Here is a 21670-nt window from a genome sequence, read left to right as displayed (position 1 = left end):
TCGGTCTCTAACAATGACCCAATCGGTCTCTAACAATGACCCAATCGGTCTCTAACAATGACCCAATCGGTCTCTAACAATGACCCAATCGGTCTCTAACAATGACCCAATCGGTCTCTAACAATGACCCAATCGGTCTCTAACAATGACCCAATCGGTCTCTAACAATGACCCAATCGGTCTCTAACAATGACCCAATCGGTCTCTAACAATGACCCAATCGGTCTCTAACAATGGATGGTCTTTAACAATGGCCCGAAGTGTTCTTTAACAAAACTAACAGAATTCTAAGACAAAAACTGTGTACACTTAGTTCGGGGAATGTGCTCGTTATTCAGCGCTCGTTATCCTGTGCTTGTTATCCTGCGCTTGTTATCCTGCGCTTGTTATCCTAAAGTAAGTCCCTAATTGGCCAAATGTTTAATTATGGCCAAATGTAGTTGGAGATTTAGTCAGTTAGAGAATTAGTCAGAGGCTTAGTTAGCAACATACCTCTCAAGCAATTTACGAGTTGGGAGGGGAAGGTTGGCGTTGCTCTGTGCTTTTTCTTGGGGCACTCCTTCGCGGATCTGTTTGAGGACGGCTCCGACATTTTTGGCAAGTACTTTGCCGAGTTCAACGCCCCATTGGTCGAACGAGTTGATGCCCCAGAGGAAGCCTTCTACGGCGACGCGGTGCTCGTAAAGTGCGAGTAGTTTGCCTACGGCAGCGGGGGTGAGTGCGCCGTCGAAGAGAAGGCAGACTGAGGGTCGGTTGCCTGAGAAGGTCTTGTGGGGAATAAGTTCTTCGGGGCAATTTTCTTGTTGAAGTTGTTCGCGTGTCTTGCCAAGAGCCAGGGCATCAGGTTGTGCGAAGAAGTTGCTCATGAGCTCATCGTGGGAGATCGGGCAGTCCTTAATGTGCACGGGATTCTGGCTCTGAGTGAAACCAATAAATTCGCAGGGAACAACACGTCCTTGATGCACCAATTGGTAGAATGAATGTTGGCCGTTAGTTCCCGGTTCGCCGAAGTAGATTTCTCCCGAGTACCGTTCCGTGGTGGCACCCGGGTAGGCCTCATAGCCTTCTGCGGCAACTACCGCCTTCTTACCGTTGGATTCCATCAACAGTTGTTGAATGTGAGCGGGGAACCGAAGCAGTGACTGGCAGTAGGGCAGAATGGCCACGCAGTCCAAGTTCTTGTAGCTGGCATTGTAGAAAGAAACCAACGCCATCAACGCCGCCAAGTTGGTCTGAGGCTTATCCCGGTTGGAGTACACGTGCTGGTCAATAGCGCGACAACCACCCAGAAACTCTTCCACGACCTGTTCGCCGTACTGTAGACTAAGGGGTACTAGTCCTACAGACGAGCACACGGAGAAGCGCCCTCCAACCCAGTCCCAGAAACCGAAGATATTTTCTTCCTTGATGCCAAAGGCCTTGCACGCGGGAATGTTCGTTGAGACTGCGCAGAAATGCTTTCCAATCACGCCCGCTTCATCCTTCGACGTGTACTTGTAATGGTCCAGTACCCATTCCCGCACGGTCTTGGCATTAAGCATCGTCTCCGCAGTGGTGAACGTCTTCGATGCTACAACCACCAACGTAGTCTCAGCACACAGACCCTCTAGAGCCCGTCTGGAATCGATCGGGTCGACGTTGGCCAAGAAACGCAACTTCCGGCCCGTAGCCGGATCCTGGCCGGACGTAGGAACGTAGGTCCTCAGCGCCTCATGAACAAATTCGATGCCCAAATAACTACCACCGATACCAATGCAGACCACTGTATCCAATTTTTTACCCGTAAACCCGACGTACTTACCCTCACGTACAGACTCCGCAAACTTGTAAATACGGCCCTTCACCTCCGCCACATCAGGTGCGTAATCGTGCCCGTCAACCACAAATTTGTTATCCGGGGTGCCTTGGCGCAGCGCGGCATGACCTACCGCACGCTTCTCCGTAAAATTCACCTTATCACCCTTGAACATCGCCTCTAACTTCGCAGACACACCCGTGTGTTCATACAACGCGCATAACTTGGTCCACTCTTCCGCCGTCATCAAAGACCGACTCGCGTCTACAGTAAGACCCTCCGCGTACAACTGCAGAGCGCTCACGCGCGCCTCGTCCTCCATCATCAACTTCAAACTACTTTCATTCTTGACATCCAACAAAGCAAGGTGCTCTTCAGTCTCAAAAAAACGAGCCATCCCCAAAATACAAATAAAGCCAGCAGACGCGGCAACGGCCCCCCTACGGCCGGTCTCATACCGAGCGTCCGTTGGCCCACAAGCACGACCAGCCCACTGCCGGAATCGTTTGGGCTTTGTGGAAAATACACGTCCAAGACACTATCAACACTCCTTCAAAGAGCCCCAATCGAACAGTGCTGTCAAACGATCAATCACCAAAGCCGATTTGCACATAAAAAATAGGCGATCAGACGTAAAGCACGTAACCTGTGAGGCTTGTGTAGAGTACTAGGAATATGTGCTATTAAACGTGCGCACTATCCGGAGTCGAGCTGTCCATACAGCACACACTATTCCATGCACTGATCCAGTCAATACACGCGAATCTGCACATTAGTCGAAAGACCAGCCAAAACACGGGTGGGTAAGCTTCTCAATAACGTTGAGCCACATCAGCACCGGAAGAGTCCGGGTCGCTGAGCCTGGGTCGACTAGGTCCAGCGTACCAGGGAGGGAGCGGGAGTTCAGCACGGGACGACGTTGAGTTTGGCAAGGCCACCTTGGCTGGTCTCCTTGTAGTCCTTGTGCATGTCGCGTCCGGTTTGGTTCATGACCTGGACGGCTCCGTCGAAATTGATTTTTTGATGGTCAGGGTCGGAGCCGGTGGCGAGTATGAAAGCGTTGTAGGCTTTGACGGCTCCCATAGAATTACGTTGGATGCAGGGGATTTGGACGTAACCGCCGATGGGGTCGCAGGTCACACCAAAGTGATGTTCCAATGCGATTTCAGCGGCGGCTTCGACCTCTCGTAGTGTGCAATCTTGAGCGTAGGCCAGCATTGCGGCACCCATGGCACTTGCCACGCCGATCTCTCCCATACAGCCCATCTCCGCTCCGGAAATACTGGCATTGTGTTTGATGAGAAACCCGAAGAGACAGCCGCACACTAGACTTCTTTCGCGCACGCTTTCGCACACACCCATGTGTTTCTTCATAAAATACAACAATCCCGGAATCACTCCTGAAGATCCGCTCGTGGGCGCCGTCACCACCAACATGCCCGCCGCGTTCTCCTCACTCGCGGCCATGGCATAAGCATTCAATAACCCCAAGTCGTTCGCACACACCACGCTACGTCCGGAGCGTCGAGTCGCGCGCTCGAACACACACGCCGCCTTCCGCTTCAACTGAATTGGTCCCGGCAACGTACCCTCACACGACAATCCTCGCTCCACCGACCGATCCATCACTTCTATGATCTTGCGCACTCCCTCCAATATCTCCTCGCGACCCATCCCCGTCAACTTCTCCTCGTTCCGCAACATCAGCTCCACCACGTCAATGCCTCGAGTCCACGAGCCCGAGACGTCGCTGGCGCCACCGCAAGCGTTCATGAACTTGCCCAGCTGGCCCTCAGACAAACAGCCTCCCAAAAACTCCGTACTCGGACTGGCTTTCACCCTTGACTCCGCCTCCGCGGACTCCGCCATCAAGGTGCCTCCCAGGCTCTTTGGACAGCCCCCTGTAGGCAGCAGCGTCAACAGCTCGCCAAGCGCGTTAGGCTTGGCGTCTGCCCAGCCGCTCGGTTTTGCTCCAGTTTCAAACTCAGGCGTGCCGCCGCAGGGCGAGCAAGCCTCAGTATCAAGACTGGTGACGCTGCACTGCCGGTCGTACTCTCCAGTCTTCTTGGTCCCGGGTTCCTTAGAGCCGGACTCCTGGGAGTCAGGGTCCTGGGAGCCGGATTTGTGGGAGTCGTGCTCCTTGGAGTCGTGCTCCTTGGAGTCGTGCTCCTTGGAGTCAGGTTCGCGGGAGTCGGTGCGCTCTTTCAGGTGGTCAACCACTTGTTCGAAGGAGGTGTAGGGGTAGACCGGTTCTTCTTCGCGGAAGTCTTCGGGCATGCCGCCTTTTCGCTCGATGAAGCCACCTCCGACGGAGTAGTACTCTCGTTCGAAGCAGACGTCGGGGCCCCGCAGAATTTGGAGTCGGAGCGTGTTCGGGTGGTATAGCTCGCTGATATCACAGGGATCGTGCCAGACGATGTGCTCAGCGCCCATCTTAATCTTCAGTTCAGGCACAGGAAAGTCGTAGAGCGCGCCTCGCTCGGTCAACAACAGCGGCAATGCAACTGGGTCGCATGTCATCGGCTCCCAGCCCAACAAACCGCCGATAACTGCCGTATGTGTCCCATGACCCAGCCCGGTAGCCGATAGGGACCCAAACAGGTGGATTGCAATCTGATACTCTCCCTCCATCACTTCGTTTTGAGTTTCGCCCAGAATAACTATCTCCTCAAGAGCTTGGTCATGTGTGTGACCATTGCTGCCGACTGGCGACGGGCCACCCGGCGGATTGTTGAGGGTTCCGTTAGATTTCGAGGTCCGCTCGAGGGTAGGTAGAAAGCAGTTTTTGACCTCCTTCAGGAAGTCATTACAGATTTTCATCGGCCCAATGGTGTGTGAACTAGAGGGGCCGGGACCGATCTTGTACATGTCGAAGACGCTCGTGCGAATGGACGACGGTCTCAGAGCATTGGCCGTGGCCGAGGACTCCGTCGCGCCACACGCTAGAGTCGCTGCAGCAGCACTCCCGAGCGTCTCTATATCCTGCATTTTTTTAATGCAACACGTCCACGGCGCCTGTGGGGGGGAGACGGCCGCAGGGGAGACGCCTGGCGGGGCCAACCCTGGGCGAGGCAGCCCAGAGTGGGCGGGCCCTGAGCGATGCGTCACGGGCTTTGGAGGCGGCACGGACTTTGGAGAAGCCACAGGCCTAGGAGGAGGCGGTGAAATGGGTGGCGCTGAGGCGGGTGGTGTTGAGATGGGCGGTGTTGACATGGACGAGAGAGGCGGCACGGACTTTGGAGAAGCCACAGGCCTAGGAGGAGGCGGTGAGATGGGTGGCGCGGAGGCGGGTGGTGTTGAGATGGGCGGTGTTGACATGGACGAGAGAGGCAGCACTATGACGAGAGTCAGCGGCCAACAGTCGGTCGAGGCCCCGAAAGCGGGTGATCTTTCGGACTCGTCATCCGTCGCGATTCCGGATTCGGTCACGGTCGTGGCGTTGCCGTTTGCGGCGCGAGGACCCGCATTGGGTCTGTGTTCGAATGACCGGCGTTTGTACGTGGCAGCGTTACAGAGTGTGCATCACCTGCGAGTGCCGTTGTTGGTGAGAGGTGACCACGCATTGGGCAAGCAGTATGAGTACGAGATCCCGGGTAAGTTGGTGCACGGGAACCGGCAGTGGATCGTGGTGGGCACGAGCAGGGACGTATATATACAGGATAAGAAGGGTCGGTGGTTGCCTCCGGTGCGGGTGGCGCCTGAGTCAAGTGGTGACTGGACGCTCAACGCTGTCTACGTGCGGAACAGCCTGTTGTTCCTGGGTGTGGGGCGGTTCGTGGTTTGTCTGGACTTGGCCGCAGTGAACAAGGCGCTGGCGGGTAGACGCCAGGCGAAGGAGGCGGTGCCGTTGCAAGCGGCCTGGGGCTCGATGCACGCGTTGCATACGGAAGACGTGCACGCGTTGTACTTGATGCACAACGGGCTGCTCATTTCGGGCGGCGACGACGGGTTGGTTTGCATCACGAAGCTCAGGTGCTTTGACCCGCTGGTGCCCGCGGTGTTGTACAACTCGCAGGAGTACGACGACGACTTTGAAAGCAGCGAAGACCTACTCAAAATCTGCGTAGGCATCGGCGACTGCATCAAACAGTTCTGGGTCGACGACAAGGTACTCTCTGTCCTTACACACACCGGCCGAACCGCGTGCTACTCCGTTGGTTGTTTAGACGCCGTCTCGCCCTCAGACACTTTCGCTTGTTTGCTCCAGCCCTCTTTCGAAGCACTCGAACTCGGCGCCGCACACGTTTGGTGCTGCCCCTGTGGCGCACGCGCAAACTGCGTCTGCGACGAACCCGGCGCCGTAGAAGTCGTCGGACTCGTCAAAACACTCCACCACGGCGTCTGCGCCGTCGTGACACACACACACGGCGGCGTCTGCGTCGTCCAACTCAATAAAGGCAAACCCACCGTCCTCGGCCTTCTCACCGGCATACACGACGACCACCCTCGCTCAGTCATCTACAGCAAGGAAGACCAAAGCCTTGTAATTGGCACTGAATCCGGCAAACTCTACAAGGAAGCCAGCAAACTTAAAGCCGGCATAAGCAACCCCTACCACGCCAGTCGGTAACCTTCACGGCCGGCCACGTCCCCGGCACCTTCTCCACGGCCACGTCCCCGGTCTGGGATTTTTTGGACATGGATTCCACATTGACTGATTCCCCGTTGGCTGACGCCCCATGGTTAACATAGATCAGTGTAACCATCCATGTTAACTCACTCAGCGATCCCCCATTCACTCGGGTCATCATTCCAAAATCCCCTGGGTTTTTTCCCTCCAGCTGTGGGGCTGGGGTTTTTCCCTCCTGGGGTTATCGTTCCTTCACCCTGATTTTACGGCGTCGATTTTTTTTTACCTGCATCATGTCGGGCGTGGATCTGGCGTTGTATTCACGTCAGTTGGGTACGTATGGCTTGGAGACGATGAGTCGTTTGGGTAGCCTTCGAGTGTTGATAAGTGGCTTGCAGGGGACGGGTGTGGAGGTTGCCAAGAATGTGATTTTGGCTGGCCCAAGCTCTGTGACGCTTCACGACGACACTACGACGGAAATGGTGGACCTTGGGAGCAACTTTTATTTGTCGGAAGCGGATGTGGGAGTGCGTAGTCGTGCGGATGCATCGGTGCATGACTTGCGGAGCTTAAACAATTACGTGGACGTGAGTGTGTTCCACGGGTTAGTGGACAGTGCGGTTATTGAGCGGCATGATGTGGTCGTGGTGTCAAACTACGACCGCGTGCGATGCGAGGAGTTGTCGTTGATGTGTCGTGAGAACAAGGCGTTGTTCATAGCCGTGAACTTGTACGGATTGGCGGCATCCATCTTTGTGGACTTCGGAGATGCTTTTCATGTTAAGGATGTCGACGGAGAAGAGCCCAAGACCCTCGTGGTAGAGAACCTCAACTTCGCGAGCCCTGGTACCCTCACTATTCAATGTAACGAAGATCGGCGAGTACCACTCACCAGTGGAGACACCGTTGCTTTGAGTGGTGTGGAGCTGTTTGATCAGACACCGGATAACATGCGACTGGCGAAGAGTGTGACGGACGTGCCGCTGGTTGTGACCGGGACGACTCATTATTCGCTTACGGTCGAGCGCAAAGCTGCCCGGGCTGTTATCGAAGGTGGTGTTGCCGAAGGTGGCGATTCGGTGTTTGAGCCCACAGTGGTTGCGGTATCAGGACATGTGCGGCAGCTGAAGGTTGGCAGGACTTTGAGTTTCAGGAATTACCAGGACTCGTGCCTGCGACCTATTCCGGAAGGCCAGGACTCGCTGGCCCTGGTAGACTTTGCTAAGTTCGGCCGAGCGGAGCAGTTGCATATATGCACTCAGGCCATTCTCCAGTTTTCAACCAAGGAGGGACGGCTGCCGGAGTGCGGGAACGGCGATTTGACAAAGCTTACTAACCTTGCCCGGTCTCTTAATTCACAGTATAAGGAGGTGTCGGCAGGTGGGGAAGAGAAAATGCTGAGTGAGGAAGAGGCGAAGCTTGGTAAACCTGTCTGGGTGGAGGAGGTGGATCTAGGTGTACTGGAAAAACTAGCCCGATATACAGATGTAAATATTAGTCCTATGTGCGTGATTTTGGGAGGCATTGTGGCGCAGGAAGTAGTGAAGGCCACAGGCAAGTTTACTCCAATACATCAGTGGTTGTATTTTGATGTCTTCGAAGTGGTTAATGGATTGGATTATAAAACCGCGGACTTTACGCCAACAAATTCCCGGTATGACGACTACATTGCTATCTGGGGACGCGAGTGGCAAAAGAAGATTCAAGACACGAATTTGTTCCTGGTAGGTACCGGAGCACTTGGATGTGAATACTTGAAGAACTTTGCTATGATAGGACTCGGTATTACTCCCAATGGGGGTATGATTACTTTAACAGATATGGATCGTATTGAATTGTCAAATTTGAATCGACAATTTCTGTTCCGAAAAGAACATGTTGGACACAGTAAAAGCAAGACAGCCGCCGAGGTTGTCAAAAAAATGAATAAGGAGGCACAAATTAAATGTCTCGAAGCCCGAGTCGGAATTGAGACTGAAGGGGATATCTTCACCGAAAAATTCTGGCAAAATCTCGATATCGTTATCAACGCCCTGGATAACGTACCCTCCCGGCTTTACATTGATGGCAAATGCGTCTGGCACATGAAGCCCCTCATTGAATCCGGGACCCTAGGCACCAAAGGAAATGTTCAGGTGATTGTACCCAGAATGACCGAGAGCTACGGCGATTCCAGGGACCCCCCGGAAGAATCGATCCCTCTCTGTACCCTCAGACACTTTCCCAACCAGATTGAACATACCATGGAATGGTCACGAGATTTGTTCCAGGGCAGGTTCGCTGACGCAGTTCAAGAAACCCAAAATGTTCTCAAGTTTAAAGAAAAAGCTATACAGTTGCTCCAAAGCCAGATGGGAGAGCAACAGCTAATCGATACACTGAACAGGATCAAAGCATTGCTACACATTATTTTCCCGGGTCCGACGATCGAAAAGTGTGTGCACGCGGCCATCGAACACTTCCAAAAATTATTCCGGGATGATATTGCGCAATTATTGCACAATTTCCCCGCGGATCATGTCAATAACGACGGTACACCATTCTGGTGTGGGTCTAAGAGGCCTCCACAACCGATCGATTTCGATGTAAAAGATCCTCTCCATGTTCAGTTTGTTATCGCGTCAACAAATTTGTTGGCTGATGCAATTGGTCTTTCGGCTTCAACTTTGGATGAGGGCGTTTTGGAGCGTGTGGTTGACCAGCATAATTTCGAGCCGTTTAAGCCGCGTAATATCGTGATACCGACGGACGATTCGGAGTTGGACAGCAAATCCCAGCCCACGAGCACGCTCCAGAACCTGATGGTTAATGAGGTTGATTCTATCAAGTCCGAAATTCTTTCTCTTGTTACTCAATCAGGCGACGTCGCTACCAAACTTGTTTCGGTCGACTTTGAGAAGGATGATGATCAGCATATAGCTTTCGTCGCATCCGCTGGTAATCTGCGGGCGCGGAATTACAAGATTCCAGAAGTTCCTGAATGGAAGGCGAAGATCATTGCAGGCAAGATTATACCGGCAATTGCTACCACCACGGCGATGATCACTGGTTTGGCAACACTGGAAATGATCAAGGTGCTGACTCGCAATTTAGTTCGGGAGAAAAATGAGACAGAGTCGGTGATGGCGGATGCAGGAACGGCTGCGCTGGACAGGTCCGACAGCAAGCAAGTTTGTAACGGTGATCAGTCAGCGTCGGTATTGAGTGGTCGGCGCCCTTTGGAAGATTACAAGAACGCGTTTGCAAACTTGTCGTTGCCTCTGCTGCTGCTTTCGGAGCCAGGATCGTGCAAGCAGATGAAGTCTGTGGACTATGACCCCATCGTAGGCGGTCCCGTGCGGTGCAAACCGGACCCCTTCACTTCGTGGGACAAGGTAGAAATCATGCTGGAACCGGGTGCTTTGGTCAAGGACCTTGTGGACCAAATAACGAAGAAATTTGATACTGAAGTCAGTGTTATCTCAGCAGGAAATGTGTGTCTCTACATGTCGTATACCAAGGATAATAAGCTCCTTCTGCCGTTCAAGCAAGTCGTTGAGGACGCTGCCAAAAACAAAAACAGCGACCTTAAGGTCGGCCAGGGTTACTGCGTAGTGCAAGCGTGCTGCACTGATGAAGACGGCGTAGATGTCACCATTCCCGTCATCAAGTGCTCTTACCAATAGCTGGTCTCGGCCCTCTGCCGATGGCCAGCTATCAACATGTCACAATTCTTTTGCTACTGTCAAAACCAGCGCCGTCAACATTGAACTAACAGGGTATTTTGAGGACGGGTGCCTTTGGGCGGACGGGTAGTAGCACCATTGGGGGAATCTGTCTGTGCGTGGGAGGGTCGAACGACCAGTCTGGCGGTAGGTTGGAACTTTGTGAAAGATGATTACAATTCTCGGGGAACAGTTTACGGTGCATTGCGGCCACGTCTACGTGGCCGTTCATTCTCGGCAGGGAGCTGAGTCTCTTTTGAGTGTGTTTAATCTGGGCCAAGCTCGGCCGCAGTGCACCTACGGTTACCTGGATCCAACCGAAACGTTCTTTAAAAGAACAGTTGAGAGTGTAAGTGGCCATGTTGGGATGGGAAGTGATGGCAACAAATGCGGTGACAGAGAGCGGGGCCACAGCGAGTGCGAAAACAGCGGCACGTGGCTCTTGAGTCAAGTGGTGGCGGAAGAAGGATTGATTATGCACGCGTTGATGGGTCGCCGGTTCCCGGAGCAGGAGTTGTGGCTTGGTGCCCGTTTGGGTGATGCCCCTTTGGGTGATGACCCTTTGAGTGATACCTACTTACACGGGATCGTAGCCGCCGTGAACGTGTTGTGTTTGCTTACAAGTGAGGCAATCCTTATATTCGACTTGAAGTCTCGTTCGTGGTTGTCTCCCTGTCCCTTAGCAAACTTGTGTACAAGCGCTACCCCCGGGGGTGGTCCGAAGTACTTATTGTTCGACACGTCCCGGACGGACACTTGCAGCTTACAGGTCTTGAGTAGCGACAAGGTGTTTAAAGCTTTGGATCTGCACCCTGTACTTACACCGCAGCACAAGACAGCTGCTGGGCAAGACTACGGCAGAGAAGACCAGCTCAAGGTTATTGAGCGGAATCAGCACTATGGCGACTCATATTACCTTTCGGGGGGGCAGATTCCGCGATACTGCGGACGAATTCCGCTGTGGGTCAATTTAAACCTGGATGACTCCGTCACGGCCCAGTTGTACAGCACCCAGTCGCTTAACATTATACCATGCCCTCCCTTCTACGTTGAGATGCCACTTTCTCAAGATTTCGTTAAGGACCAAACCGTTAAGGACCAAGCTCTCAAAAATCAAGCTAGCGTTTTGAGCTATTACTCATGCGCGTGTCTGGTCGTCGGGCGACCGCAGATCCTTATCAACCCATGGAGTGCACCCCCCACGAACCCGACGCCTGTTGGGGGGTGCGAACACGTTTGTACGGTGCTCATGCTGCCAACCCAACATTCTTACGACTCTTCGGTACTGTCCAAGGTTTTCGCGCACTTCAGGGTGGGCGTGGCAGATAAGAAGCGAATTCTGTCGTATCTTATGCCGATCTATCATGCCTGATTGTTTTTACTGCTCCCAATCCGCAGAGTACCTCTAGACCCAGAGTACCTCTAGACCCAGAGTAGTTCTAGATCCAGCCAGACAGATGAGGCCTCGATGCGGCACCACTGGTCTTGACGTTGCAGCTGGTCAACGCGACACAAAAATTTGGTCGTTTGGTTAATGAACAAGGCTTCCTCAGCAAAAAGGTACACGAACAAACAAATCTCCAGAACGCGAATCTTCTCGTAGTCATCCGGGAGGGCAAGGGCGAAATCGAGGTCGGGGTTCACAGGGTCGAGGTGGGGCTCAAGGTCGAGGTCGAGGTGGGGCTCAAGGTCGAGGTGGGGCTCAAGGTCGAGGTGGAGGTGCGGCTCAGGGTCGAGGTGGAGGTGCGGCTCAGGGTCGAGGTCGCGGTGGAGCTCAAGGTCTGGGTAGTGATGGATGTCGTGACTTCGGCAACAAGCGAACGGATACGTTGATGGCTGAGGATGGTCTGCGTGAGGAGTTCATCGAATGGAGGCGCAACATTCCGAGGAGTGTTGAGCGTGCAGTGAAGAGTCTGGATCCCATTGAGATGAGGGAGTTTTTTACGGAGGCTCGGCGTCTGGTGAAGACAGACTGTCCGCAGACGAAGCAGGACGTGCTACGTTCATTGGGTGGTGAAGGCGGGCTGTATCGAATAGAGGAGCTTATGCGGTCGGTGGCTCCGTTCACACCAGCTGTATTGGGCCGGTCAGCAGCTCTGGGTTGGAGTTTGTTTTCGGAGGCGGTTTTTCCGCTGTTGCATTTGCTAACTGACTCGTACGTGTCCAGTTCGTTTTTGCTGGAGCGGACAGTGGTCACCATTTACAACGTCATGTACGGGGTTAATGGGACAAGAGGGACGCCGTTCATGGAGTTTGTGGCAGCAGTATTGGATCTGAGCAAGGCAGGAGGATTGGGGGCTGTGGTACCTTTGGCGCAACGAATTGAACAGATCGGGTCCTCGATCCAGTTCTTTGACAAAATGGTGGTGTTCAATTCCGATGCAAAGGTGCAAGACCGCCTCTCGGAGGTGGCGAGGCGATTGCAGAAGGTGTTTTGTGGCGTCCATACACCAGAGTTGTCCGGAATGTTGGAGAAGACCCGAGTATGTTTGGAAAGGGTTTTGGGTTTGTTCGAGATTGGGAACCAGTTGCCTCCGGCGTTTGCGGTAATTCCGGGACGGCGTGGCAGTAATGGTGGGGGACGGCGTGGCAGTCGGACGAGAACAGAACTGAAACAGACCCCGCCTGGAGGCCGGCATGATAACGACCATGCCAACATCAGAGCAATTGGGATCATGCCAACGTACTCGGAGATTCTGTATCAATACTCCCAGTACTTGCCACCGATGAACCCCAGCTCATGGCATTTGCCGGGTCTTGCCGGCTTAATCGACCGACATTTCAGACTGCTCCGAGCGGACACCATTGGTCAATTAATTGAGGCCATCCACATAGAGGTCCGCCAGAAACGGACACCTGAAGGACAGATTCTAGATGAGACGCGGCACCATGTTAAGCGGAATGTGTATCTGGACGTCCGAATTACCGATTTCATTTTGGACTCTCTCCGAGGGTTCACCATCGGTGCTACCTTCACCATGCCACCTGGCGCTAAACAATGCCCGACCGCCCAGGCCAGAGAACAGTGGTGGGAGCAGTCTAAGCGTCTCCGAATGGGCACCTTGGTTTGTCTTCTAGATTCTCAAGGCACTATTACCTTTGCCACTGTAGCCACCATCGAGAGAACCAAACCAAAGGCTGACGCCAACGGACACACCCCAGAACTACGGCAGCTACCCAACCTTTGGGAAGACGACGATGTGGGCAATGTGCCACTCCAGATAGTGGACATGAAGGACTCCCATCTCCGGTACTTGTTTCGGCTACATGCCATCCACGCAAGTCACAACCCTACGAATCTAAAGTTGGTGGAATTCCCGGGCATTATTTTGGCCGCCTTCCATTCCACGCTTAAGGCCCTTCAATACATGGCAGAGTCTCTGGACATGCCCTTCGCACCGCTTTTGGCTCCCGTTAATCCCGCACAAAATCTGCGGGTGCCAGCTCCGGCTTATGCACGTCGTCATGGCTTTTCTTTCGACTTGGCCTCCCTCAGGTCCACTGCCGCGAAAACCACAGGTGTCCCTGTGCGACAACAACGGTCGCAGGACAACCTTCTCCTAACAACAGGTGAAGAATTCGATGTGACAAAACTGGAAGAGGTCACAACCTTGGACCATGGCCAGGCGGTCGCCCTGATAAATGCGCTACAGAGATCCATTGCCCTGATACAAGGACCACCGGGTACCGGCAAAAGCTTCACAGGTGTTTCGTTGATCAAGGTGCTGCTCGCGAATAAGCGAAAATGCGATCTAGGACCGATCGTGTGTGTATGCTTTACGAACCATGCCTTAGATCAGTTACTGGAAGATCTTATTGGCAAAGAAATAACCAAATCGGTCATTCGTATTGGAGGCCAGTCAAAGTCTGAGTTGGTCAAGGAGTACACTTTATTCAACAAACTCCAGGATGTAAATAATACCTTGTGCGAAAAGGCAGGCTATGGCAAGGCCCGAGCGGAGTTACAGACTGCAGCTGATGAGTTCACACACGTTGACCTTACGTTAGCGGGGGATAAGGTAGACGAATACTTGTTCTCCTGTAACAGAAGACACCACGCTCAGCTCTTTGGAACTGCATCCATCGACGGCTTTCAGCCCTCCAAAAAGCCTAAAAAGGGTGCGAAGCTTCGCGTGTGGTTAAACGGGAATAGCAGGCGACAGACCGGACCGAGACCGGTTGAGGAGCTGGAGACAGCGGACCTAAATGGTATGACGAAGGAGGAGCGGGAACGGCTGTACGCATCGTGGGTGATAGGGGCCCTGGAGGGTCCGCACGAAAAGGGGCTGGACGTGGTGGAAAATTATCAAAGTGCAAGGGAAGAGTTTGATAACATCCGTGAAGAGAAGAGTTTGAGATGCTTGCAGGGGGCAGATGTGGTGGGGTTGACTACCACCGGCTTGGCCCGGAATCTCAAGATGCTGCGGCGTTTGCGGGCTAAAGTTTTGTTGTGTGAAGAAGCTGGCGAAGTACTGGAGGCTCACCTGTTGACCTCACTGTTGCCCTCTGTTGAGCATGTCATCTTGATCGGGGATCACCAGCAGCTACGACCTCACACTCAGAACTACGACCTGTCGGCGGAAAGTGCGAGAGGCGAAATGTTCTCGTTTGATGTGTCATTGTTCGAGCGATTAGTCTCGCCCAAACCCGGTACCGGTATACAGCTGCCTTGCGACACGCTGGAAACGCAGAGGAGAATGCACCCGAGTATTTCCCGCCTAATCTCTTCCACACTGTACCCGAACCTGAAGGATGCCCCCTCGGTCTCTCTCTACCCGCCGGTCGTTGGGATGCGAAAGCGCCTCTTTTGGTTCGACCATCGACGACCGGAGGCTAGTCCCTCTCGTAGCGAGCAGGTTGGTCAGTCTCGCTGGAATCCTTTTGAGATTGACATGACGGTCGCCCTGGTTAGTCACCTAGTCAAGCAAGGTGCCTACGAAAGCGGGGAAATAGCCGTCCTCACGCCTTACTTGGGGCAACTCTTCAAACTGAGACAAGCTCTGAACCAAAGTTACGCCATCTTGCTGACAGACCGGGACGAAGAAGAGCTAGACGCTGCCGGCTTCACCGACGATACCCCCGTGAAGAAACGCAACTCCGGGGTAACTCCGGCAAAAACATCCTTGTTGAACACATTGCGTGTGGCTACCATCGATAACTTCCAGGGTGAAGAGGCCACCGTCATAATCATATCGTTAGTCCGTAGCAATGAACAGAACAACTGTGGGTTCTTGCGCACCTCTAATAGAATCAACGTCTTGCTTTCGAGGGCTAGACACGGCATGTACATCATTGGCAACTCAGAAACGTCCAAACATGTACAGATGTGGTCCCAGGTGATTGGGATTCTGTCCGAAGATGATTGTATTGGGGCCACGTTGCCGTTGCAATGTGGGAATCATCCCGACCGCTTGATGGAGGTCAGTGAGCCTGGCGATTTTGCTAGGATCGCCCCGGAGGGAGGTTGTGATCTGCAGTGCGGCAAGAGACTCAGCTGCGGCCACGTTTGCAAGAACAAGTGCCATCCGGACTGGGCTCATAGATCGGTCAAATGTGTTGGGCCGTGCATCAAAACTTTAGTCGGCTGCGAGCATCTTTGTCCGAAACTATGTGGTGCTAAGTGTCCCACAAAGTGCTTGGTTAATTTGCAGGTCGACCTAACGCTGCCGTGCATGCACACGGTAGCGCGCATGAAGTGCTGGCAGTACCAACAGCTTAATTTGTTCAAGTGCCAAATGCAGGTTATGAAAAGGCTCCCGTACTGTGAGCATCAGATCCAAACCGAGTGCCATCAAGACGTCAGGTCCTATCGCTGTAACCAGACCTGTGGCACAATTCTCGCCTGTGGACACAAGTGCTCCCGAGAGTGTCATGAGTGTTTCGGACGTGGGGGAGAAGACCACGGTCTGTGCCAGAGTGTGTGCAAGCGTCCCTACGTTGGGTGTCCCCACAGTTGTCAGAAAGTGTGCCACATTGGCACACAGTGTAACCCGTGCGAGGCCCCGTGCGAAATAAGGTGCACACACTCCCCTTGCTCGAAACGGTGTTCTGAAGAGTGTACCCTGTGTGCTGAGAAGGATTGCAGCTCTGGCTGTCCCCACTCGAAGTGCTCGATGCCCTGTGCGGCACCTTGCAACCACGTGCCCTGCTCTCTGCGGTGCGAGAAGTTGTTGAAGTGCAGTCACCGATGCCCTTCTGTTTGCGGTGAAGCGTGCCCCGACCCGAAGTACTGCCAAGTGTGCGCCAGCAACGAGGTAAAGGAGACCTTGGTGGATTTTATTATGGGCCACACATTCCAAGACACGAACTTGGACGAACACCCGTGCATATTTCCTCCGTGTGGACACTTCCTCACGATCGATAGCATGGACGGCCAAATGGGCATGGCTGCGTACTACCACCTGGACGAGGACGAAAGGCCCTGGCAGGTGCGTTCCGGCGCCGCAGTCCCATTCAGCGAGGCGTGCGTCAAAGTATGTGCCACTTGTCGGGGGTCTCTCAGAAGCGTAACACGGTACGGCCGGATTGTCAGACGCGCTCTACTGGATGAATGCACGACCAAGTTCATGTTGCGAGCGTCTCGTGAACACAGCAGGCTGTACAGAGATCTGTCGCGTTTGGAAATTCCATCTTTTGTTTCGATTTTGAAAAATGACTGGACAGGTGGTCCTCTGCTTACCATCAAAGGGAGTCGAGAGGAGCAGTACCAGCTCATCGCCACGAACTTCCGCTTCGGTAAGGCGACACCGTGTGGTCGCCTGCATGAAGACCTAGCGCAGTTCTGTAAAGATGTCGCAGAGGAGGAGCAACCTTTCGGGCAACTGCGGCAATTTGTTCGATTCGCACGTTTGACCAAATTGCTGGCGGACGAGGCGGACGACTTATGGAAGGAAGAAGATGCTTTGGACGGGGGCGTAATTTGCACTGCACAAATCTTGAAGGCTCAGTCAGCGGCAATCCGGTTCCACACGGCGGTTCTGTTGAAACTATCTGCAGACTACAGCAAGAGCCAGGCCAGCTGGCTTTCGTTCCTGACGAGAACATTGGAGGTGGCGGTCGACGTGAGCGAGAACATTTGGGAGTGTGAAGTACTTCGGGGGAGTGCAGCTGCTGCGCATCTAGTGGTAGTGGAAACGGAGGCCAGCATTTATCTGGCGCAGCTGGCGGCGGTGGGGTTGCGGGTAGCCAAGTCAACACCCGCCCATCCGTTACTCAGAACGCTTGGTGAAGACGCTGTGGCCCAGGCCAAAGACATGTGTCGCCGACACCCGGCGGTTACCCGTGGCCTGCTGGACGAGGTGGAGAGTGCGGAACGCGCCCTTCAGAAAGACCTTACACACGCCCCCATCACCAGCCAGGAACGCCAAGCCATTGTCGACGTCGTCAACCGCTCCCTTATGGGCAGCGGCCACTGGTACTATTGCGTCAACGGCCACCCCTTCGTCATCGCCGATTGTGGCGGTCCCGTCGTCGAGTCCACGTGTAACGAATGTGGCGCTGTCATTGGTGGCAGAAACCACCTCGCAGCACCCGGCGTCAGACTCGCCACAGACCTCGAGACCGCAGGAAGAGTCCGTCGGTAGCCTGGCTCCGTTGTACCCTTCTCCCACCAAAATAGCCCACACATTGTGCGACCTTCCTTCCCACAACCTAAGCGTGCCCTAATTAACATTCTCTCAAGTCTGTGTGGCAGGACCCGCTAGAGATGGCCGGATGGAATGAGAATTGCGTACCTGACGGCTCCAGACGCGAGGAGGCTGTGCCACCATCCCGTGGCGCTCTATAAAGGGTTGTTGTGTTGGGTCTTGGGAACTCTATTTTCATTCTTTTTTTATTCTAAGAAAGTTGAAAAAAATGGTTGCTGCGGCGTGTGTGAGTTCAAGACGTCCAAGCCCGAGCAGGGCTGCTCTTGTCGCTGCTCTGACGGACTTGGTTGATGGAAAGCCGGTCGTAGCCAATACAGCCGGTTGCGGCACCCTGTTCATGGATATGAAGAAGAATCTTGACTCAAAAGAATGGCTAAGACTGAAGGTTGCCGTCCCTAGTGCGAAGTTAGCTCGCTACTGGGACGCATTGAGCATCGCAGAGAACTGTAACGCTGTTCAAATTGAGCGTCCGACACTTACATCCGAGTTAGCTCCAGTCCGGACAATTTCGGACGAGGAAGCTGTAGCATTCGGGTCGTCTGTGCTGACGGCAGTTGCGGTGCAAATGTGGGAGAACATTAAAAGAAGAAGCGAGTGGCGACCGGAAGTTGCCCATAAAAGTCTCGAAGTTCTCAACAAAGTGGGAGAAAGTCTGTACCAGCAGTGGGGCAGCGAGGCGACGAGAATGACAACCGAGGCGTTAGCGCGAATGTCCACGCAGATTGACGCAGCAGTCAGGCAGAGGATGTCTGATTACACAGTGGGAAAGCCCCCCAAATGGGTTTCTGACGTGTGGGAGCCCATGCAGGAACCGCCGTTGTGGAAAAAGTGTTGGAGAGTCGGCTACAGATCTGTGCTCCCCAAGGCTCTAGATGCCTACGGGTTGTTTTTGGTACTTGAACCGTTTTTACAGGCAAGCCGGCTACTGCCAGCCGAGTAAGCTCCAGCCGCAGCAGGAAAGCGATCACGTAAATTTTTGACGCCACGCGCAACGGATTGTTCTGGCAAAACAGACGCCCCAGTTAGGAACAGATTCTGATTCCATTTGTGAGAAGATGACTGGAGAGTTGCTGGCGGGACTGGGCTGCAGCTAGTGTGCCGCGATTCCCTGGTGTGGCTTTCTGGGTGGTTCTGTCCCAGGCCGTTACAACTTTCTTTCATCCAAAGAAAAATTGGTGGAATAAAATGGTTGTTGCCGCGTGTGTGAGTTCAAGATGTTCAAGCTCGATGGGGGCTGCTCTGGTTGCTGCTCTGACGGACTTGGTTGATGGAAAGCCGGTCGTAGCCAATACAGCCGGTTGCGGCACCCTGTTCGTAGCGTTGAAGAAGAGCCCTTACTCAGGGTCATTGCTGGGGCTGAAGGTGGCCGTCCCTAGCGCGGAATCAGTCGGCTCCTGGGACGCGTCAACCATCGCAGAGCACTGTAACGCGGTTCAAATTGTGCGTCCGACACTTACATCCGAGCTTCCTCCAAGCCTAGCAGTTTCGGATGAGGAAGCTGTGGAATTTGCCTCGTCTCTGCTGATGGCAGCTGACCTGCAGATGTCCGAGAACTTTGCAAGAAGCGATGTGCAACCGGAGGCCGGCCGCACGGGCCAAGTCCTCAGGGACTTGAGAGACACTATTTTCCAGCAGTGGGGAAGCGAGGCTAAGAACATGGCAGCCGAAGCGGTCCTTCGAATGTTACAGCGTACTGGCAGCCAGTCGATGCATGTTTACACAGTGGAAGGAACCCCAAAATGGGTGTCTGACGTGTGGGATCCCATGCAGGAATCGCCGCTGTGGAAAAAGGGTTTGAGGTTCACTCACAGAACTGGGCTCAGCGCCCATTTGCTTGCTGCCTATACGGCCTGGGTGTTACTTGAACCGTTCCTTCCGTGAATCGGCCAAGTCTTTATTTTTCTCAACAACGTTCGACTTTCTGCGCAAGAGACTCCCTTTGCTGGTTGCGATGCTCAGTAGTGCGGCCCGTACGCGACAACTGTAAGAGAAGCGGACACGACCACCACGGTAGTCAGAAATGCACTCAACTCGAGCACCCCAGTGAGGGTATTTACCACACTGGTGCGCTGACCGAAGCAGCAGAGAAGCTCACATCGGTAAACACCCGCCACGAAGGCGAGTCAAAGAGCCGCCCACCCCGCGAAGAAGACCACCCCGCGAAGAAGACCACCCCGCCGTCAGACACGGCGATGCACAACGAAAGAGCACAAGTCTCCTTTCAGTCCTAGTGAGCACGGGAGCCTCGCGAAACATCATGTAAAAGTACAGCTGAATGGGCACACTGCAGAAGCGCTAATGGGTACCGGATATAGTAGTGATCAAAGAAGCTTTAGTCACAAGACTGCGTCTGGAGGCAGGCACCACTATCGGGCGTAACCGGACGCATTACGACCAACGCAGCAGTACTCACCATCACCCACCGGGAAGCCTTCTGGGCCCCAATGCCTGCAGGAGGAGACCTCCTGATACCGCCCAACGTAGACGCAGAGCTAGGGATAGGCAAAGAGAAAACAGCCTACAACACCAACTAAGTCGACGAGAGCAAAACAGGTGCAGAACTCGTGCCAGACGCCAAAGCCATGCGCACCCACCTAGACGAGGCAACGTTCACACGCCTATGGGACGTAAATGGTCAAGCACACTAATTGCTAGCTCAGACCCAGAATAGACCAAATAGGCCAAGGCTCGATTCAGGGTCGGGGGCAAACCCCTCAAAGCCCGTCTCAAGCCAATAAGGCCAGAGCTACAAAGCGAACTGGACTGGGAATACGTCAAAGGCGAAGACAACATCGTGGCCGACTGGCTGAGTCGAACCGACCTACTAAAGGACGTAGAGGAGGACGATCTCATAGAGAGCATCTCCTGCAGTTCAGGAATAGCCCTACAAGCCACAGACGAACCAAAAGATCTACAAGCACTAGACGACGAAGATGCAACGGCTAGAGAGAGCCCTTGTCGAACGCGGCCAAGACGGTTGGTGGTTCAAGAAAGGGATCAATCGGCTCTACATGCCGCATAGACTGAGGAAGACACTCTTCAACCGGCTGCACTTCAAGGGCGGCGCACACCCAGGAGTCCACCGCATGCGACGGCAATACAAGCCCAGTATTTCTGGCCAAACCTTTGTCGCGACATCGAGCAGTGGACAAGAGAATGCTTGCTATGTGCACGCCTGAATCTGAGGCCAACAGTTGCGAAAGACGTCGGCTCACTCTCACAACCATTCTTTAACGAGCTCATCTCGCTCGACCTAATCGGCCCGCGGGCAGTAGGAGGAGTCAACTACCACATCATAGTCGTCATCGACCATATCATAGTCGTCATTAACCGTGCCACGAGGTACTCAAGCCCAAGTGACAAAAGCGCACTCCACGCAGTGAGGTGGGTGACGCATCAACCGGAGCCACCGGGGCAGCCAGTACCCCATTTCGCTCCCACCAAATTCTTGAAGAAAGCCTTGTTTTGAATTGTCCACTGTTGACATCAAAGCTGGCATTTCCCTCAATCCCACTTTCGTGAAGCTTATCTCTTGGTATGACAATGAGTGGGGTTATTCCAACAGGCTCTGCGATCTCGCTGCCCACGTTGGAAAGACTTGCGGTTTCTAGAAATTTAATTTTTCCCGATTTTTGAGATAATTTCAGATAATATCAATGGCAAACGTGAGCAACCTAGTACGTCCCACCAGCCACCCCGGGGACAGCCAGTACCCGATTTTCGCTCCGCCAAATCGTTATTCAAGAGAACTTTGTTTTGGATTGTACAGACCATGGTCGCTAAACTTGGCATCAACGGTTTTGGACGTATCGGAAGGTTGGTGTTCCGTGCTTCGTTGGAGCATGAAGGCCTTGTCCCTGTTGCGATCAACGAACCCTTCATGGATCTTGAATATATGATGTACANCTCAAGTATGATACTGTCCATGGAGATTCCCAGGCACCGTCGAGGCTAA

General features: G+C 53.7%; 9 protein-coding genes across 9 annotated transcripts; 6 read left to right on the top strand and 3 right to left on the bottom strand.

The window, feature by feature from the left end:
- Positions 1–476: 476 nt before the first annotated feature.
- On the bottom strand, positions 477–2192 carry GNI_052150 (glucose-6-phosphate isomerase; the record flags this gene model as incomplete). Its single annotated transcript, XM_011131505.1, has 1 exon — positions 477–2192. The coding sequence occupies one exon, from the start codon at positions 2190–2192 to the stop codon at positions 477–479; it is 1716 nt and encodes a 571-aa protein (XP_011129807.1).
- Positions 2193–2698: 506 nt separating this feature from the next.
- On the bottom strand, positions 2699–4783 carry GNI_052140 (L-serine dehydratase; the record flags this gene model as incomplete). Its single annotated transcript, XM_011131504.1, has 1 exon — positions 2699–4783. The coding sequence occupies one exon, from the start codon at positions 4781–4783 to the stop codon at positions 2699–2701; it is 2085 nt and encodes a 694-aa protein (XP_011129806.1).
- A 7-nt stretch (positions 4784–4790) lies between these two features.
- GNI_052130 (hypothetical protein) lies at positions 4791–6365 on the top strand (the record flags this gene model as incomplete). Its single annotated transcript, XM_011131503.1, has 1 exon — positions 4791–6365. One exon carries the CDS (start codon positions 4791–4793, stop codon positions 6363–6365), a length of 1575 nt encoding a protein of 524 aa, XP_011129805.1.
- Positions 6366–6658: 293 nt separating this feature from the next.
- On the top strand, positions 6659–10030 carry GNI_052120 (putative ubiquitin-activating enzyme E1; the record flags this gene model as incomplete). Its single annotated transcript, XM_011131502.1, has 1 exon — positions 6659–10030. The coding sequence occupies one exon, from the start codon at positions 6659–6661 to the stop codon at positions 10028–10030; it is 3372 nt and encodes a 1123-aa protein (XP_011129804.1).
- Positions 10031–10238: 208 nt separating this feature from the next.
- Positions 10239–17652, top strand: GNI_052110 (putative NF-X1 finger and helicase domain protein; the record flags this gene model as incomplete). The annotated part of the gene is made up of 2 exons (XM_011131501.1): positions 10239–11192; positions 11716–17652. 2 exons carry the CDS (start codon positions 10239–10241, stop codon positions 17650–17652), a joined length of 6891 nt encoding a protein of 2296 aa, XP_011129803.1.
- Positions 17653–18052: 400 nt separating this feature from the next.
- Positions 18053–18655, top strand: GNI_052100 (hypothetical protein; the record flags this gene model as incomplete). The annotated part of the gene is made up of 1 exon (XM_011131500.1): positions 18053–18655. The coding sequence occupies one exon, from the start codon at positions 18053–18055 to the stop codon at positions 18653–18655; it is 603 nt and encodes a 200-aa protein (XP_011129802.1).
- Positions 18656–18942: 287 nt separating this feature from the next.
- On the top strand, positions 18943–19596 carry GNI_052090 (hypothetical protein; the record flags this gene model as incomplete). The annotated part of the gene is made up of 1 exon (XM_011131499.1): positions 18943–19596. The coding sequence occupies one exon, from the start codon at positions 18943–18945 to the stop codon at positions 19594–19596; it is 654 nt and encodes a 217-aa protein (XP_011129801.1).
- A 1061-nt stretch (positions 19597–20657) lies between these two features.
- GNI_052080 (hypothetical protein) lies at positions 20658–20942 on the bottom strand (the record flags this gene model as incomplete). Its single annotated transcript, XM_011131498.1, has 1 exon — positions 20658–20942. One exon carries the CDS (start codon positions 20940–20942, stop codon positions 20658–20660), a length of 285 nt encoding a protein of 94 aa, XP_011129800.1.
- Positions 20943–21487: 545 nt separating this feature from the next.
- GNI_052070 (glyceraldehyde-3-phosphate dehydrogenase) lies at positions 21488–21626 on the top strand (the record flags this gene model as incomplete). The annotated part of the gene is made up of 1 exon (XM_011131497.1): positions 21488–21626. A coding segment is annotated over one exon (139 nt), but the record flags the coding sequence as incomplete, so codon positions are not given.
- Positions 21627–21670: the final 44 nt, after the last annotated feature.

Source organism: Gregarina niphandrodes, assembly GCF_000223845.1.
Source record: "Gregarina niphandrodes unplaced genomic scaffold scaffold00007, whole genome shotgun sequence".
Taxonomy (NCBI): domain Eukaryota; phylum Apicomplexa; class Conoidasida; order Eugregarinorida; family Gregarinidae; genus Gregarina; species Gregarina niphandrodes.
Note: the sequence above shows the minus strand (reverse complement) of the source record. Positions and strands in the feature narration are given on the sequence as shown.